This window comes from Clarias gariepinus, chromosome 13 (genome assembly GCF_024256425.1).
Source record: "Clarias gariepinus isolate MV-2021 ecotype Netherlands chromosome 13, CGAR_prim_01v2, whole genome shotgun sequence".
Lineage (NCBI taxonomy): Eukaryota > Metazoa > Chordata > Actinopteri > Siluriformes > Clariidae > Clarias > Clarias gariepinus.
This window is the reverse complement of record NC_071112.1, coordinates 888,720-909,575: the sequence shown is the minus strand read 5'-3', so window position 1 is coordinate 909,575 and position 20,856 is coordinate 888,720. Positions and strand designations below refer to the sequence as shown.

Here is a 20,856-nt window from a genome sequence, read left to right as displayed (position 1 = left end):
TCACGTACGTTAAGACACTTCAGAGCTAATTATATCCACACTGAACAAACAGCACCAGGGTTTCCCCAATAATAATATTAATAAGAAGAAGAATTTGTGTATTCAAATCATAAAGCAAGAAAACTGTCTCACCACAACAAAAATGCAGCGTTTAAACAACTGCGTCTCTTTTTCTTTTTCATTATTTAAATGAAGCAGATCATACAGTATTTGCTTGGAGATTTCAGCACTAAACACAACACCAGAACATAAGGGTGCATTTCACACCGCCTGTGTGTGTGTGTGTGTGTGTGTGTGTGTATGTTTACCTGATCAGAATTTATTGCTCCAACATGAGAAAATATTAATATTTATGGCTTGGTGTGTAAAGCTCATGAATGGAATTACGTAAAATAAAAGCAGTTTTGATTTGAGATCATTAAACACAGATGATTATAACGATTATGATTGATGAGTGATAATCATTCAGTTCACTATTCTTTCTTCCTTCTTACTCACTAACCTATCGCTCTAATATCTAAACATCCTGAATTAACCTACAGTACATCTATTAACTATATTGAGTTTTACCTCCGTTATAACTATCACACACTCCGGTCTTGCATACATCAGGAGTCCATCAGTAATGCGATACTCCCTTTAACACAACCCTACGGTACATTACCAGACGCACAGGGACGGGAACGGCTCACTCCAGGCCCATTCCTGCGCTGGATCCGTCCTAATCACCCTCGTGCAATCAGCATTTTTGTGGCCAGGTTTTGCTAGTCGAACACCACACCTTATAATTTGCGGCTTGGATTAAGGCTCATAATGACACCCTATTATAAAAATAACGACAACACGAGTTCACAGCGCTGCCAAACAACTTTTTAGTCTTTAATGGAATTATTATGGTTTGAAAGCAGAAGGCGGGCAGCGTTATCTGTACAGCGTTTCACAGGGTTTGCTATCTATGTGGAAGGAATGTTATTTTAATAACCACATCCCCATAAAAGGCAGCAACAGAAGTTCCCTTAGTTACCAGAAACAACAACAACTCAGGAGAGAAACTGCATTTAACTAAAAGGGGGAAAAAATAAACTTTTTACAGCCTCACGTTGTCCAACTCTAACCTTTTCGTTTTATTCGTAAGGTGGATTAAAGAGTTAGTGGTGATGCTGAGATTTATACCCCAAAGCAAGGGGGCATTTTTGCATCAGTTGAATCATTTCATCCACATTTACTGGACCAGTGGACCAAAACAAGCTGTTTATAAAGTATATTTAAAAGGCTTAAGCATTAAACACAGCTCTGTAGGAACCTGTTTATAACAATGTGGTTACACATGCACTATATGGACCAAAGTGTTTGTTCAAACCTGCAGTGACATTCTATCCAAACACACACACACTTCAATACCGAGTCGTCCCCCTTTCCTTTTGCAGCTTTAATCCCTTCCAGTCCTCGCTTTGTGCACTGGGGCGGAGTCACATGGGAATAGAAAAGGACCTTCAACAAACTGTCGCCACAAAGTTTATAAAAGTATTCTCCAAGATGTCTTGGTATTTTGAAACGGTAAGATTCCTTCACTGGGGATGACGGACCTGATCGATTTAAATACCTGAATTCAATAATTAACAGGTTTGGACAAATACTTTAGTCCATATAGTGTATTTATTTTACATGGTTTAAGGCTCCAGACAAACATCCCAAAAAATATTTAGGAGTCAAACAGGTGAAGTCATGTACAGTACAGTAGCCACTCGGATATAAACTTGAGCCATGGGTACAAGAAACTTATTCAGTTGTGCTTTGCTAGAAATATCTGAAAATATTAGCATGGCGAGTCCAAGTTTAATAAACTGCCAAGTTTAAAAAAAAAAAAAAAAAAAAGGAAATATATTACATAATTTGTAAATTTAACTATATTGAGTTTTAAAACATACCAAATGAAATGTTAAATTAATTTCTCCATTTGTTCTGCAATTGACTTCACTGCTCTGGTGCCAGGCGGGCGGACACTGGAGGGAGAGAGTCTAAAGACAGAGGAGTGAAGATCGCTGCATGCCTTTTTGATTTCTTTGTGAAAGGGACAGTCGCAGTCACCATCTGGAGCCCCGTGTTATTGACATCAATGTCCAAAACTTTAACTACACCAATAAAGGTCTATGATGTGTACGATATAATGTCTGGTAGGTTAAGTAAAGAATAAAACTCAATGCTCATGCTGTTATAGGATAACAAGGACCTGCTGTTACACTTTTAAATGACAAGCATGTATTTCTGAATGTAATATTGTTTTTAGTTTAGTTCGTTTCTGTATATCTGTAGATTTAGTAACTATTTTGTCTGTTAGCTATTGCATTGTTATGTCTTCTGACTGGTCAAATGTTTAAAGGCTCCAAAGTGTGGATTTTTTTTTAGTTCTGGCCTAATTTAAAATTGAGGTAAATACTATTACAGTGAAACCTCGGATCGCGAGCGTCCCGCAAGACGAGCAAAGATTTTTAATAAGTTTTGACTTGCAAAACGAACAAGTCTTGGTTTACGAGTACCGAGTATCATGTATCACGCATGCGCTTCTTGTATTGACGCCGAGCATCACGTGATCACAACTGAGCCAATGTTTTCTCTCTCTCTCGTGCTGCAGAACTGTGGGTAATCGTCTCCCCTGCTGGGTCTTAGTGCTCGTCTCTTACTGGTATAATCAACATCCGTGCATGCATGTACTGTTTACTATAACACTGTGACCCCGTGTGTGTGTAAAACATATTTTTTTGCGCGTGTAAAGCAAAAGCAAGTCTCATTAGAGAGGTTAAAGATCCATTTTCTCTCTTTCTATCAGTCTGATACTTTATATTTTGTGTTAATTATTATAGTTGTATAGCTAACCGGAAGTAGCCAGTTGGCTATTCCCAGGAAAAGAAATAAGCTGAATTAGTACTAAATACACCATTATGTTGAATGATACCAACAGCTTAGATTTAGCTCAGTGTCCATATTTACATGGAATGAGGGTTGTGAGATTTGGCCCCAATTAGCCACATAATAGTTCTGGGTGACAAACTTCACTTTGTACAGGGCAGGGAGAGTTATAACGACCTAAACTGTCCCTTTTAAATAAGGAAATAAATGTTACCTTTTAAAAGTTTCATATTTTTCACTGACTTCTCGTTTTGAAATCATCTTAATCAAGTCATCTTGTCATTCCAATTGTTAAAAATTGTAAAAAAAAAAAAAAAAAGGAAAAAAAAAACGTAAATGTTAGTGGTCAGCACTGTGGCCTCACACCTCCAGGGTTGAGGGTTCAATTCCCGCATTGGGTCCGTGTGTGTGCATGGAGTTTGTACGTTCTCCCCGTGCTTGATGGGTTTCCTCTGGGTTTTCTGGTTCCCTCCCACCGTCCAAAGACATGCAGATTAGACTAACCCCCAAAAGTGTGTGTAGTGTACAGGATAAAGTGGTATAGAAGATGACCAACTGAATGAAACATTTACATTATTACATTATACTGTACATACTGTATACATTTTAATATACATTACATTTTTTGTTTAAAGTCATTTCTGACCAATCACGAGCGAGCAGCATCATTCACTGTATCACTGTAGTATAATTTGGGTATAGAATAAACCCAATAAATAAGAATTACACATGGATACGTCTTTCTAAATTTAGGTGAATTCATCTGTCGGTTTTAATATTAAATATTATTAGTGCCATTAAAATAAAATACACCTAGTGAAGCATATCACACGAAAACTAATAAAGTAAAGTTAATACTTGAAAACAGTAATATCATTAAATGGGAAATCTCCAGTGAATGACTACAGACACTCTTTCAGCTTCTAATAAATGCATCATGCTTTTTCCACACACAGGTGAAGAACTTTACTGAGAGAAATCCAAGGTATTAAAAAGTCACATAGAAACGAGGACGAGTCAATACAGCCAAAACAGGGTTTATTATTTTTTTTTTTAGCATTTAATAATGCTGAAACTTCACCTATTCTGGAATGAAGTGCTCCAGTTAAACTCCAGTTTCAAGACTACGCACGTCCTTATCAGCTTATCTACTTCTTATTTCTCAGCTCAGAACATCTGCAGTTTTAACTGTTTAGGAATCTCTTTGGCTTTCTCACCCACACTCATTCACTCATTTCTGGACCTATCCAATCAGCCGATCATCTGGTGGTGGCACCAGGCATCAGATCGTGCAGATCCATGTCAACACCTTCAGTTAATGCTCACATCAAACCCAGTGTGTTGGTCGTCTGCTGATGTAACCCCTCCGTCTCGAAGCTTTGAAGTGTTCTGAGATGCCTTTCTGCTCAGCGTGGTTCTAAAGAGTTCTTTGAGGAACCACAGCCTTCCTGAAAGTCTCGAACCAGTCTGGTTATTCTGCTCTGACCTTTCTCATCCGCATGATGCTGAGCTGCCACTCACTGGACTTTTTTCCCGCATCACTCTGTGTAAACTCTAAAGGATGCTGTGTGTAAAAAACACCATGAGATTTTCTCGGCAGTTTCTGAAAAACTCGAAGCAGCCTGTCTGGCACCCAGACACACACACACACACACACACACACACACACACTATGGTTAAAGTCACTGAGATGACATTTCTTCACCATTCTGATAATGGATGTGAACATAAATTTGGGGCTCTTGACCTGTATCTGCACGATTTCATGCACTGTGCTGCTGCCACATGATTGGCTCATTAGATAATTGCATATTGCATGAAGAAGTAGGCGTACAGGTGGGCAGGAGTCTAATTTAATGTCTTTTTTAAAAGTAGCTTGTGCGATATGCACACTAGAGGTTTACAATTTTTTCTAATTAGTACATTTTTTGTTGCCTATTAGTTAACTAGTCTAGCTTTGAATTTAGAGTGATGACCAAAAGTATTAAGACACCATGTATTATATGTATTATAGTTCTTCCTGTGCACAAAACAGGTGATGTCACTAATAAGTTTTATCTGGATGATGAGTTATGCTAATTAACTAGACTAATTAACTAGTTAAGAACTGCCCATGTGCGAGGGGTGTGTGGAGCTTCTGGAGGCGTGGCCTGGGTCATCTCCAGTCCTAAACCCTATAGAGAACTGTAGGAGCATGGACCTCCGTATAGGACCTGTAGGACCTCCAAGAAGGCAGGAGCGGTCACTAAACCATCTGCTGTACATGATCTTCAGGAAGTGATCGAGGAGGCACAGATCGAGGGAGTGACACCAGAGTAACGCAGACATCTGTCTGACTCCATACCCAGCCGGATCCAACCGGTTTTAAACAATAAAGGACTTCAAACTAAATATTGATTGTTGTAGAGCAATCGCATTGCATAAAATAACAAATGATATGAATTAATATCTTAATCGGGGGTCTTTAAATGCCCCAATAGGCCCAGGGTCCAGGGCTACTGTAAACTTCATGGGAAAAAGCAACGCAATCAATTCTGTTATTTAAGCAATTATGAAACCACACAGTGTGTTTCTTTAAACAGAACGTCAGACGTCTGTGTGTTTTTGGCGCCTCTGAGTGTTTTCATAAGAGCGAAGAACCCGGTACCGTGACTCTTTAAGGTCACACTTGTAGAGAAAGAAAAAATAAATAAATAAATAAACTGTACACAAACACACTCACAGGTTTCCTTTCAATAAAAACCCATCAATGATGGCCTCATCCTGCAGACTCCAAGAGAATCAAACTAAAATGGCCCGAGCTGTTATTGTACAAGAACAGCGGAGAACAACACGACGTTCCCACTCCTGCGTAATGGTCGGATTCTATTAACTTCGGCGAACGGGCGAGAAAGAATCAGCAGCAGCCAGTAATGGTCCCTTTCCTGGCTTGTTGACACATTTTCCCTCTTTCATTTCACAGGCCGTCTCTCTCTTCTCCGCACATCAAACGCTAATGTTGCCTTCAAATTCTTTTTCCTTTCTGTCTGCCAACATTGACATCACAGGAAATTGCACTGGATTTGGCAGGCCTTTTGCTTTCAAGTTCATTCCACTTCCAAACAAAGAGCCCGGCTCCTGTCATCAGCGCCGGCGCTCATGTTGCTTCCCTTCTGTTTGCTCTCCATTTCCTGATCGTTCTGACACACACACACACACACACACACACACACAAACCAGACATTTATCTAATTCCGCGGATCTTAAAAATTTGCCCAAGGCCTAATTTGCTCTCCGTAGATGACTGCATGGTTGGTGCTTGTATACTTCTTACGCATGAAGCAAAAATTAATGAGAAAGGGAGAGAAACTGGCGATGGTCTAATCGAGTGTGATGTTCTGAAGATTCCGCGCTAAGAGCCTGGGATAAGGACAGAACGCCGTCCTCAGTCCGGCGGCTCGGTTTACAGCGGGGCGGATGGCGAGATTCTTATATTGATACGTAGGAAATGGGACGAACGATCGCTCTGACCCGACCGTGACCGCTATCTTCACAACGTTTCGCACAAACACAAGCTGTACGAGTTAGGAAGCGTGAGACCGTGCTGGTTCCTCACAAGAACAAGTCATTTACGTCGTCTAACACTTGTTTCATCTTTCCTCTTCCTCCACGCACTGTTTCTTATTATAGACGTCAAATAGAAATACGACTGTGCTAGGCATGTAACCAAGTACGAATAAATTATTCTATTATTTGGAACGAACGGTTAATGCAAGCAATCAGACATAAAGCTTGAAGAACAAAGAAAGTCCGTGTTTATTGAATGTCACCAACTTCGATGGGTTTTGGACATTCCTACAGCTCGACGGAACGTTTTTACTTCCAAGAAATACGTGTAGAAGCCTGCGGCTCGGAAGCCTCCTCGGGCTCGGAGCTCAACACCACCCGAGACCTACAGTACAGTACAGAACCGCCTCGGTGTCTCCCATCGCGATTTCCTTTTACACAGCTCAGCTTTTCTCACCATAAATGTCAGTAGTTGAATGACCTGTGTGTGTGTGTGTGTGTGTGTGTGTGTGTGTGTGTGTGTGTGTGTGTGTGTGAAATTAGTTTTCTCTATTCTGAAAACTTAAAGCGAAGTGGTGATTTAAACACACTAATCCTTCAGGCAGCAATAAAATACATACAGCAAGAAACCATTTTCTGATAGCGAGCTCTGTCTGTTCAAGTTACTGCAATTATCAACATAATTAAATACGACGGGTGTTCAAGTCAAAACGGGATTTTTGATTGTACAGAATAACAGGACTCTGTTAGCTCTGAGAGTAAAAACTCCCTTTATGTCTCTATATAATCCCCTGATACACTAATGCACATGTCCCAGTGTCTCACTAGAGCTTGGACAGCATCAGGATAAAACGTTGTCTCAGCGCCGTGATCGCACTCTCTGTCTGATTCATGTCTGAAACGCCGGCCTCCCAGGAACTCCTTTACTGATATAGAATTGGTACTTAGTGTTGCCCACGTGATTTTTTTTTCTTTTTGGCTTAATCTATACACATAATTAAACTGTAAAGTGTGTGTGTGTGTGTGTCTGTACATTGATGATATTTGCGGAAAAATAGTTTAGGGACACACACAGCAAGATGAGTAATAGAACACATCAAGATGCTTTTTAGAAATTTTTCGTCTGTCTGTTTGTGCACGCATCACGCAAAAACTACTGAATGAATTTGAATGGGGTTTTCACAGGTGTATTTAGCCAAACTTGGGGTAACATATCGGGTTTGTTTAATTGCAATCGACTCATGGGAAGAGAAAATATACTACTTTTAAATTTAAATGATAACGGCCTTATATCATCAAATTAATCGACCTTAAAAAAATCATTAGTTAAGTTTAAAATTCAACAGATGGCGCTGTGCATTTTTTTAAAGTGTGCTTATGATTGTAAAATCGAGATCTACTTAACAAACGTGATATCTCACCATCGATCCGCACACTTCATGGTAACGTCAAAATTTTTGTTCATTTCAAAATTCAACAGGTGGCGCTGTACATTTTCTTAAAATATGTTTATGAGCGTGCAATTAAATTCCACACGGACAAAGTCGTGACCACGTCTAGTGTCTGATAAGAGAATAACGACGCGGTAAAAAACCTTATATTGTCGTTGGTCTGAGGTTGTATTTGTCTGATACTGAGACCCGCTAGGATCAGAACATTTTTATTATGTTTTAACACAAAACAAAACATAGAATTAAAAGAGAAAACAATAATTTCATAATGACATGAGCGTGATGATTCTCAGCAACACGTGTATGGTGTTCAGTGTTTGGCTACATGTCACTACCTACTGTACGCTTATAAACTGAAACGGTTTAGTGACAAAACAGAGAAAGCAGAATGAAAATCCAATTTTAGATTAAACTTCTTAAAGGCAAATTTTTTAGCTTTTGGATGTAATTACAGTCATTTTATTCTGTATTCCTGCTTTTGTTTTTCTGCGATCAGTGAGACTTCAGTGAGACTTCAGTGAGACTTCAGTGAGACTTCAGTGAGACTAACCACGGTAACGAAGGTCACGGACGTCACAGATTCATTCATTCCTAATCCGGCTGGGTTAAAGTCCTACCTAGTTAAAGTGGATTAGATCGTGCTTCTTCTGCACGTGTACGGCGTTTTGCGGGAATAGAAAGAGTTAAACACGTTAGAAAAACAATACGTCATGCATCAGATTTTGCGGAAATGTTTTTGATGTTTTGTTACATTTTCCACTCCTACCCGTAAATACATGACCTTCCGGTTGATTATTCAGCTGTGTTACTTTCAAAGCTTTTCCGCACATACATTTCTCCTCCGAGCTAGCCTCAGCGCTAAACCTTCTTACTCCAAAGCTACTGTATAAATTACGGCTTTGAAGAGGAAATTTGCATTCGGTGTCTGAGTGTCTAGCTTTGTCTTTGTGTGTGTCTTTTCTTAGCTGTGTCCCTGCTGAAGATGAGGACACACACACACACACACACACAATCACGCGCACACACCCAGCAGGCAGCAGATGACAACAGCAGGGAGGTCAGCGGGGTCATCATCAGATGCCATTGACGTAATCCGGTCTTGCAGGTCCGAGTGGTGTGAAGGTACGAAACGGAGCACACACACACACACACACACACACACACACACACACACACACCCGTGCACAGCGCTACCGCATCTATTTCTCACCAGACTCAATTTGAATAAATTCCCTCGAGCGCTCAAGCTCGTCTTTTCATAGGACTGACAGTGTTTTTTTTTGTTTTTTTGTATCTTGATTCCGCTTCATATCGATGGCGCTAATGTAAAAATATAATAATGTAAAAATAACAAAACAAATTTAACTAATGACTTTGTACGTCTGCGGCGCGACCTCGTTCACGATAAGCGTTCCTTTAAACACGCTAAACGGTAAGACAATGGTGCACGAGTTGATTTTTTCCTCCAGGAATCCAGTCTTACTGAATTTAAATGAAACAAACCGATGCCAAATGACAGCCTGGAGCAACCTTTGTGAAGATCAGAGGAGAACCTCGAGAACCCTGCCAAGCGCTCGATCCAGTCAAAGCCAAAATATCATTCATTAGAGGTCTAACATTAATCAGAGATGCAACGATAATCCTCCCGAGGGACAGACGCCAAATACTGACTTGAGTAAGCAAACATTGACATTATTCCAAAAACAGCACCAGTCTCGTGCCAAACTGCTGGATAAACCACACGCTACACTAATGTTCCTTAAGCTGACTGTGTGCGCGGGATCGCGTTCCTTTTAGCTTCTCCTAGTTTTTCACAGTTTCACAGTTTCCACTTCCTGGCGTTTTTGTTGGGATTATGAGAGGTCAGGTTTTCTCATGAGCCGGAGGCCTCGTGTGCCAACAGCTCTCCGGAGACACATTAAATCTATGAGCAACAAGCCCGGCTAAATATAGCAAGCGTGGCAGGGGGACACGGAGCGAGGCTCAGAATAACCCAGACATCTTCAGCGGGCCAGGCAGGCCAAACAGGACGTGAAACATCAAGAACAAAAAATATATAATAAAATAAATAAAAAAAACCCTGACAGGCCAACCTCCCGAGCAGTGTGCATGAGATGTATAGCATATGTCAATGTTTCTGCTCCACTTCACTTATGTAAAGGCAGGAAGAAAAAAAATGGTCCCCTGTTGTCTGAGTGACGGGATGATCATCTAAATTATAGTATGAGTTACATGCAAATGAACGGTCTCTCGAGTAGGCATGGACAAAGAACAAGATTCGCGCTGATAACATCCTTCTTGTAAAAAAATAAAATAAAAAATCATATTATATGGAGGGAACATAACACAACGAAGTATGTTGTTAGACGGCACATCCTCTCACATCACGGCAATTAAAATGTTATGTTCAGTACGATAGCAATTATTTTATCCTGTAATGTTACAGTAGGTTCGAGTTCAAGTTTTCATGTTTCTGAGACACGTCTTTGTCCTGAAGTTTTTCCCCCATTACAAAATAGAAAAAAATTCTAAAATGGAGTTTGCATGTTCTCCCCGTGCTAGGTGGGTTCCCTCCGGGTTCTCCGGTTTCCTCCCACCGTCCAAAAACACGCAGATTAGGCTAACTGGCATTCCCAAATTGCCTGTAGTGTGTGTGTGTGTGTGTGTGTGTGTGTGTGTGTGTGTGTGTATATGTGTATGTGCGTGCCCTGTGATGAATCGGCCCCCTGTCCAGGGTGTACCCCGCCTTGTGTCCTAAATCTCCTGGGATAGGCTCCGCCCTCCGCCACCCTGAATACAGGACAAAGCGATTTTCCGATTGTTTTTATTAGAGATAATTTAGTGAAGATCTGAATAGTAGCCTTTACCATCAGACTATAAGGGCAATAAACATTTAACCTCACCAATGACCGACAAATTCAGCACACAGTCTCATGTTTGCTGGTTTCATATTTTTACAACAAAATTCTTTATGATTTTATATTTATATTATATTGTATATATTTATATCAATTTATATATTGTTTCCTTAGACTTATTTTCTATTTTGTATATACGGCACATACTTATTCTTTAGTCTTTTTTTTATCTGCTGTTGTACTTGTACAACCAGGTACTTATGTGACAAATAAAAATCCTTGAATCTTAAATCTCGTGTTTCAAAACGTTAGGAGTAAAACGTTAAGAGTAAAACGTTTGTCCCACGTTTCTGTCAAACCCTTCGTTTGCGCACTGAGAGTCTGTGAGTTGAGAAACACCCGGACTCACGCTCAGGGTCGCCGTTATGGAGAACTAATCACCACCTTTTTGACCAGAGTAGATCCTTCAGAAGAGCTACAGTGTAAAGATTATTAATTTAACACGAATGAAATGAATCAAAGCGTACCTGTTGTTGAGGATATGGCATCGCACCCATGCCGATTTGTCCTCTGCCCTGCATGGTCATCGGGTATCTGTGTGTAGAAGGAGATCCGTAGGGCTGACTGGGATAAGGGACACCTTGCTGCTGCTGAGGGTACGGGCTACTGCTCATCCCGTACATCTGGGAGCGCTTCATCACCATGAAGTCCATAGAACCCACCTGAAAGAGACAAAGCACGAGACGCTGCGTTTACTAACGACTCTGAAACCTCGAGGACTCTGAGAAGAAACAGTATGAAGAAAAGCCGAATAAAAAAAAAAGAGTTTCTGCCTGGAGCGTTTTTATTCAACACGAGCATTAGATTTATTTTTAGGGTCCCTCTCCCACCCCCTCCCACCCCCCACAACCCCAAACCTCCCCCCATCATGAGTCTGTGAGTCAACAGGAAGATTCCGGCATGTCAGGTTAACATTAATCTGTCAGGCGAAGTGTGGAATCCACGACAGGGTGGATTATGTCAGGTGATGTCTGTGCGCCACCATGCAGGATCACAGATGATTTATGGCATTTGTTCTTACTGTCTTTTTCAGTCAGAGTCACAGTGCAAAGCTTTTCTTGTGTCCCTAAGCAATACCTGCGCTCGATATGAGGAATCCCGCCGTGCACGCGAAGAATGCCACGTGCAATTCCGTGAAGCAGACTAATCGTGATCTTCAACTTTGTGAAACGTTTTCCTGCTTTTAAAATCCTCCGTTGTTAGATTTTTCCGACCTAACGACCGATGGAGCTCCGGTACGCTCTGAATGCACTCAAGGACAGATCATCCACCAACACGTATCAGGGTCAGAGCAACACCCACATGCCTTACTCAACGAAACATTTCTGCCAAATAATACTACATTCATCGTCAGTTCACTTTATTAGTTTTACACAAAGCAAGTGTTCCGCAAGACAAGCAAAGATTATTAATAAATTTTGACTTGGAAAACGAACAAGTCTTGGTACACGAGTACCGAGTATCATGTATCACGCATATACACACACACACATACACACACACACACACACACACACACACACACACACACACACACACACACAGCGCCTGCACGCATAAAGGGAAACACTTATCTTTCGAGATTTTTTTTTTTAGGGTAAGGTGCAGGTTAAATTGTTTTATTTTTACTTTATATTTTGTATTCATTATTTTTATGTATTTATTTTTTTGGGCTGTGGAACGAACACTTTGAGTTTCCATTATTTCTTATGGGACAATTTGCTTTGTTTTACGGAACGAATTATGCTTGTAATCCAAGGTTCCACTGTAATAATAATTAGTTTTACTGGAGCTTATGTTGGTAAAAAATATGAGACACTTAGATTTACCGGTTCATGACTGTGCAAAAATTCATCTATAAACCATCAACCACTTTAAATATGTACAGTGTAGCCAAAACATCAATAAGAAAACATTTAACAGAAGCTATATTATCATCCGAACCAGTTTGAACACATACACTAAGACTGGGACTGTGTCGCGTACACAAGTGGACGCGGGTGGAATAGACATGCACTTAGACCGGATACCACAATCAACAACGATGTTACTTACAACAGACTCGATGCACAAACACACCTTGTATACTGGAGCTCATGGTGCATGAACGTGGCTCAGGTTCAGGTGTTCGCGATCATGAGCCGTGATGCGCGACATGAACATGTGGTGTGCAGTGGGTGCTGTGGTCTCATCCCACTCGTGGAACTAAACTGATAAACGTCTTCGCTTGTTTTTGTCTTTAGTCTCTGGCTCGACCTTCGAGACGTAAATAAGTTGGCAATTTTTTTTTATTATTTACAGGCAATATTGATGATTTAGACAAAAATAAAATAGATATTTTTTAGTCATTCTATAAGAAGTATTGTGATTTTACACAGTCCTACTCCCACCCCAGTGATGCTAAAGCTAGGCACTGAATATATATATATATATATCGCCAGAGGGCATGCACACAGTAATATTTAAGAAACTGATATTTAAGGAAAGTGTGTGATCATTTAGAGCTTGCACAAAACTAATCTGTTAGCAATACGTAACATTATTATCAGTAAACAAACAAACAAACAAACTTTGGAAACCTGGGCCCGTATTCACAAAGCGTCTTAAATCTAAAAGTTGCTCCTAGTGACAAAATAGAATTCCTAGAATTATGACATTTTCTTAGAATTTTCTCTTAAATTTAGGAGGAAATCTTAGTAAAGATAAAAATAATTCATGAAACATCTTAGCGCTAAAAACAGCTCGGAAGGTAAAATTTGTTAAGAGTAGAGAGGAGGACTTTTAAATGGCAGAAAGAAGAAATATTTTCACTGAACGTAAAGCTGGAAGTAAACACTGCTCTTCTGTCCGATCTGGTTTTCTTGTTCTTTTACTTCCCTCCTGTTGGACTGTTGGCTACGAACCATCCAAAAGTGTAACTTAAATAAACTGTCCTGTAATCATGTAAACTGGTAAAAGCTTTAAAAGTTCAACATTTAGCTGTTTTAGTTATCTTTAAGATATTTAGTCTATAACAAAAACTTTGTATAAAGTACCTGAATTCATGGTTATACAATTCTTTAATATACACACATTATGATTTTACTGTCTATTCCATTATCATATAATCTATTTTCACAAAGAGCGCATTTTAAAACCTTTACAGATTTTTTATCAACCAATCACAGTCCTTGAATTGTTGCATCATCCTCATCAACGGGGTCACCCACACCCCCTCACTAAGATACAGGGTTTCTGTACTTTTCTTAGATTTTCTGAGAATTTTCCCAAATCACTTTTAGTCTAGGACTCCCAGCTAGGACTTTTTAAGCTAAGATAGGAGCTCTCTGAGAGAAGTCTAGTAAGCTTTGTGAATACGAGCCCAGGTTTCCAAATCACAGTGCATTACAGTGACAGACAAATGCTAAATTAAAGACCTGGTCCATCTGGCACACGGACGCTCCAGTGCGCTGCCCAGCTACAAAGTGGAACACAGTTAAGCGTTTTAAAACAGGAGGGACGTTCTAGTCAAACCGGGACTTGTGATGAAATTTCTCGTAAATGAAGGTGTGAAAGTGATGGACATTTAGAAAAGACTTTAAGCACAGAACAGCGATGAGACTCTTAGTACCGCAGGGTAAAACATCAGAAGGGTACAAACGTTTTTTAAAGAAGGCCGTACATCCGTGAATCCCAGCCGAGGATTTTCTGCATCTGCTGTAGTGCTTTAACACATTACCAATGCTGTAGCACGGTCCTAATCCACCAGCTCTAAACAATCTGAAGTCATGACAGCCAAGTGAATAAAAGTCGGTTTTTGAAAATCCATTCAGATGTGTAACACAATTAATTATTTAGGTATCACCAGCTGAAAGGCAGCGCTGCTGAAAGAAGGAATGCAGGGCACGGTGCCATCTGTGATATGGGGCACGGTTAGAGCGGCACGTCCTCAAGAGGAACAGCACTGCCAAAAAATAAATAAAAAAACGTTAAGTACAAGCAAACCAGAAGAACACAATCAAATCTTACTGCTCCAGTACCAGAGTGACACCAGGACCGAACGCTTCACACATTACAGTAAGAGAGTTTAGTAGTGTAAGATTCTTTTTTTATGTGAACTGAGATCATAATTAACTCAAGATTCCCTTTTTTTTCCAACCAAAACATTCATCGCACTCAATTAAAAAATATATAATTTATTAAACTTTTTCATTTTACAAAAAAAGTCGCTTTTCTCACTCATCATCTATATCACTTTGTCCTGTTTCAGGGTCGCAGAGCCCACACACACACACACACACTGTACACATACTTTAAATTTAGGGAACACCAGTTCGATTGATCTGCATGTCTTTGGACTGTGGGAGGAAACCAGAGGACCCGGAGGAAACCCACCAAGCACGGGGAGAGAACATACAAACTCCATGTACACAGAGACGGGAATCTAGGGAGGCCGGGAATCGAACCCACACATGTGTTCTGCACACCCAGGCGACAATACCACATGTGTTGTGTGTTGTTATTATTTTTATTAGCTTATGGTAAATGTCACAGAGTTTGTAAGATGGTCTGAAGTGAAGTAAATAGATTACAGTATAAAATTTGTTGTTGTCAAAAGTTTTATTGCTCTTAATGTACTTTTATTATAACGGTTACGTTACAGTATATTCCAATTATAACTGTACACGTCTGTCTCTTTACAGACAGTACCATATATTGTGTGTGTGTGTGTGTGTGTGTGTGTGTGTGTGTGTGTGTGTGTGTGTGTGTGTGTGACATTTACTTTTGCTGGTAAAAATGATACAGATTTAAACTAGCGAATGCGATCATAAAGTAGAAATTAGCTGCTAAACGGAGCAACAGAAGAACAAGTAATGGGTTGGAAAATGCACATGGAGTTTAGAGATAGACTTTAAAAAAGAGGCACAAAGAAACAGGTCGTCTTCATCCTCAGCCTCTGATTGGCTGGTAATGATAGTGTTATGAATTTGTGAGAGAGAGAGAGAAAGGGTGGAAATACAACTTTAGCACGCCAATAAGATGCAAGTAAACAAAAATTAAGACTACTTTAGCTTCCTGGAGGACCGCTAGTCTAACTGACTAGTTGCACATGAGGAAGAGAGACGAGAGACGTGACCGAGACGTTCGACTGAATCATTCGCTAATCTCTGGCCTGATTGGTGAATTAAAGGTGTTTTGTTTTACGCTGTGTGTGTGTGTGTGTGTGTGACCAATGAGTGTGACTGATAGCATTTGGGATTGTTGTCGAGTAAATAAGTGTACACGTGAACACAGGGAAGAACATGCACGTGAATCGCCGTCATTCAGAAATGATTTTTTTCCCCAGATTAATGAGGAATCGCGTCCCTATTTCCTGTCTAAATGGCCCGACCAACACACAGGCTATAATTACAAAAGAAAGAATAGTTTATTTTGGTTCTGTTCACATTTACAGTATGTAGTTAAAGAGACGATATACAAAGATACAGTATGTGAGATGGAGTACAAGGAAGCAGAAACGGAACCTAATCTTCCAGACCTAATCTACTGCCACTTCAGCACACAACATCATGATGTGTCCGGCTCGTATGCCCCCCCCTCCCCCCCCCCCCTAACGCTGGTGAACCCAGAGCACCCGCAGTTTGTTAGCGAAACATGAATAGTAAAGTAGTAAAGTAGCCGTGCATAAATAGATAGATATCTGTGATTATATCTTATGCGTTTCCGAGTTTTCTGGATCTGCTGGACCACTTTTGTTGAATTAGATGTTAAAGGTGCTCCTGAGAGGTTTTTCATGCAGTAGGTAAATATTTCCTTCTTTCTTAATAGATGATGTCTTAGTGACGGTGACGTGGTAGTGTAGCGGTTAGTGCTGTCGCCTAGTACCTCCAGGGTTCGAGTTCCACCTCTGGTCTGTGTGCATGGAGTTTGCAGGTTATTCTTGTGCTTGGTGGGTTTCCTGCTGGTGCTCCAGTTTCCTCCCACAGTCCAAAGTCATGCAGATTAGACTAATTGGCGTTCCCAAATTACCCGTGTGTGTGTGTGTGTGTGCCATGTGACGGATTGGCACCCTGTCCATGGTGAACCCCACCTTGTGCCCTAAGTCTCCTGGGACAGGTGGTATAGAAGATGAATGTCTTAGTGACCAGACCTGACATACATACCTGAACTTTAATAGACGCTTTCTCCCTGTTTGAAACTATTAATTAATTATTTAAAATAGTTTTTGACCAAAGTGCGTCTATAAGCTGAAACGTTTATTTGATCATCTCAACAAAACCACTGTTAAGGCTTAATAAATCTACCATCGTTGAAAAAAACAGCTTCGTTTGTGAGATCACAAAAACATAAATAATAATAATCATAAATGAACAGGATATGAAAAACAGTCTCCTCTACTACAATGTCCCAGAGTAACTAAAATAAGCATCAGGGATATAAACGACCTCGAATGCACACCTTCATACAACAACAACAACAAAAAAAAAGAGAAACGAAGAAAGCATTTCAGCAGATTAGGAGTGAATAAATCCGAAGCAGGAAGCCATAGCTCAAAATTATAAAGATGATCTCGGCTCTGCCTGAATAAGGAAGCCATGCACGCTGTGTTTCAGTGTAGGTCTACATAAGGCAGTAATAAAGCTCAAATTGAATTTATGAACTCGCTCTGTTTCAAAGTCTTGCGTGTATATTGCAAAATAAAGCTATTATCCAACAAACTACAAAATTAGGTCAGGAATGTGCCACCAAATTTGATTAAATCGCTTCCCCGAGTTGTTTCGACTCTGATTTTACGACTTCAAAACGCTTTAAATCTGTTCATTTTAATGCGCAAAGTTGTTAATCAGCGAACAAGAAAACACTGGATGCAAACAAAAAAAAGAAGATTACGAGGTAGCAGACTGCATATTGAGATCAAATGAGCATTAAAATGGTAATCTGCAAACGGTTATTATCATAATTCCATTTGGAACTCTACAGAAATGCGGCTTAATTGTATATCAGATTTTAGTGGGTGTCTTTTTTTTTTTACGAGGCCGTTCATCCCAGCACTGAGCAAACTGGCAGGCTGCATGTTCGCTCTCTGCTTTTTAAGGACATGATCAACAAGGAAAGCTGGTCCTCTGCTCAATCAACACACACACACACACACACACACACACACACACACACACACACACACACACACACACAGGGCCACTTTTCCCCTGATTGCCAGATGGCTGTATATGGAGAGACATTAACCACTGTTATACATGATGCATCAAATATTGAGATCAAATAAATGCATCTGTGTATTTAATCTTGCCTAGTTACAAAGAAATATATAAATGTGTGTTTGTTGTTTGTGTGTGTGTGTATATATATATATATATATATATATATATATATATATATATACACACACACACACATGTATTGCGACACTGAGTCCAAATATATTTTTTTACATCTGTGTTTTGTCTATTTTGTCTAAATCTATTTTTTATTTATGTCTATTATCATGTTGCAGTTCCTCTACAATCCTACAGGTGGCGTATACACTATCCACACTTCACACATCGGACGGCGGCACAGCATCGTGTGTAGTAGGAGCAAATTATTCGCAAAAATGTTTTTTAGAATTGTAACGAAATCTGAAAAAATTAACATTATTCATTAAAAATGTATTAAATCATGGTACAAACCGAATCGCAATACAAACTGAATCGGTTTCTGGATATCATGATAATATCTCATCGAGTGATCCCTGGTGAGCGGTCTAGAAATTTTAACACATTACTATTTTTTTAACACAAATGAAAAACATAACCACGTTTGACCCCAAAGACCGCAGTGCTGTTACCCGGCCGTGTGTGATAACGGCACGTTTAATGCGGATAATAAGACGATCACTAGGTGCTGAACAACATGTTTCATTATGACCATTCCATTATATACCAGGTGGAAGTTTGGATAAAAACAAAGTGCTCGAGCGACTTTTCTTACACGAATACATTAGATGTAAGATGTGGGAGCGGTGGCTCAGGCGGGTTAGGCTCTAAGTTGTTGATTTTCTGATCTGAGGATCCGGTTTAGAGCCCACCGTCAGTGGGTTGCCACGCCCCCCCGTACCGCACCCAGCCACCCCATGCTGCCCCAGTCTCATTCAACAGATCTTAATTGAATATTTGTTAAATGTTAATGTTTGATATTTTATTAAACTGCACAATCTGTTTCCTCTGACCAGTTTGTCGTGCATTTCCTTATTCCAATATTGAACGTTTATACAGTAAGTAAATCTGAGGATTTTAAAAGTGTGATTAATCATTATAAACCAGAGGAAATGTTTTAACCGAGTAACAGCAGGTTAATGAAAAGATAAACATTGCCTTAAGACCCTGAATGAGGGGAGGGTGGCTACTGACCACAACACACCTCCATCACAGAGTCTTACACACTCTCACCTCACTGCTGATCATACACACCTGGTTCACTCGCTCACTCGCTCTGACATTCGGGACGTTCTCCGTGTGTCCAGTAGCTTCAGTGTCCTGTACGTGTCCATGCACAACTCTGTTATTGTTGTTGTTTTTTATGACCAGCGTCCTGTTTACGAGTCCGCCTTACATCCTGGTTCTGATTATTAATAAACTGTAAATAAACTACACTTCACACCTCACCTGTGTTTCTGACTGTGAACTCATACGCACTCAGGTTGGTGTTAGGACTTCCTGATCGGGTGTGAACTTTCCCATTCCTCAATCTCTTACACATCTTACTTACTGCACGTGTCATATGTCCATGAAACTAACCCACTCCCTCCACGTCCTAACTCCTTATATGGCAATGCGTTCTATGTTTTGCTGGAACTCTTTTATTTTAACTGGAAAATGTGCTTCGGTCTCGTCTGTCTCCATGTCTCTGTGTCTCCGTGTCTTCACACTGTATGAATTACATGTTAATGACTTTTGTTCTTTAGATGTACAGGACGAACGTGACACAGAACGACTGACCAAATGCTCTCTTTCTCACAACAAACAGAGAACCTTTGGCACCCGTCGAGTGTGTGTGTGTTTTACTATTTATTCAACAATCTATCAGAGTTCACACAAAGAATAAGTGTTAATGTTCCAGCTGAAACACTCCTCAGATGAGGCCTTTTTTCATACCTTCTTTAAAACCTTCCTCCGTTTCACTCTGCTGTTTATCCGCGTCGCAGCAGCAGAGCTGTAGTTATTTTCTTACATGAGGTCACATTAGGGGTCAAATCTAACTGACTTGTTTAAACCTCGGCAGATACAAAAATAGAAAACAGACAAAACGTGTTTTTTTTGGCTTTGAAAATAAGTTTTTATAATATTTTTATTTTTAAGTTTGCATATTTTGCATAATAGGTCCACTTTAAGTAAATTAGCATACAGTATTAGTTGAAGTCTGGATGAACACGTCTTAATGAGCAACTCATAACTAGAAAATAGACTTTACAAAACTATAAACCTTGTTAAGTTTTAAATCCACCTTAATAAAACTGCAACTTTACCATGTAATAAATCCCAGACTTTTTCCACGTTATGGCTCCTTTTGACATTTTCCAGCCCAGAAAACTTTCAGCTTCACTCCTTTTGCTTAAAAAAGGCATAAATCGTTTGGACAGGCGGATGATAGGAAATGTGAAAGGCTTGTCGATGTTTTAATTGCAACTGAAAATCATTTTATATAAAATTACAAAATGCTCTATTAATAAAAGTTTAATAAAGTTTAATACTAGTAATATTATTTCAAATAACTTCAACAATACCTTGATTTTTCAAATATACACAAGTGTGACGTATTAAAGGACAAGTTACTGCTTTGTGTTACGGTACTGAGCGGGGCGGCCGGTCAATAAGGGGCGCTGGGGCGTCGCCCTCTTAAAGTTAGGCAGAGAAAAATTCTACTTTAACATGTAATTATTTAACATAATAATTATTTATTTTAATAATGAAATGAAGTCATTTAGTCACAAGATTCCGCTGTATTTCTTAATATTATTTATTTACAATTAAAAAAACTGTAAACTATTACGTTCATTT

At 39.7% G+C, this 20,856-nt stretch overlaps 1 protein-coding gene across 1 annotated transcript in view; it reads right to left on the bottom strand.

Annotated features, from left to right (window-relative positions):
• LOC128536307 (AT-rich interactive domain-containing protein 1B-like) overlaps positions 1–20,856 on the bottom strand; it is a 215,798-nt gene that overhangs the window by 171,928 nt on the left and 23,014 nt on the right. The window contains exon 2 of the mRNA XM_053510516.1: positions 11,290–11,484. Within this exon, the coding sequence (XP_053366491.1) occupies positions 11,290–11,484 (195 nt within the window). The remainder of the gene's footprint in view (positions 1–11,289; positions 11,485–20,856) is intronic.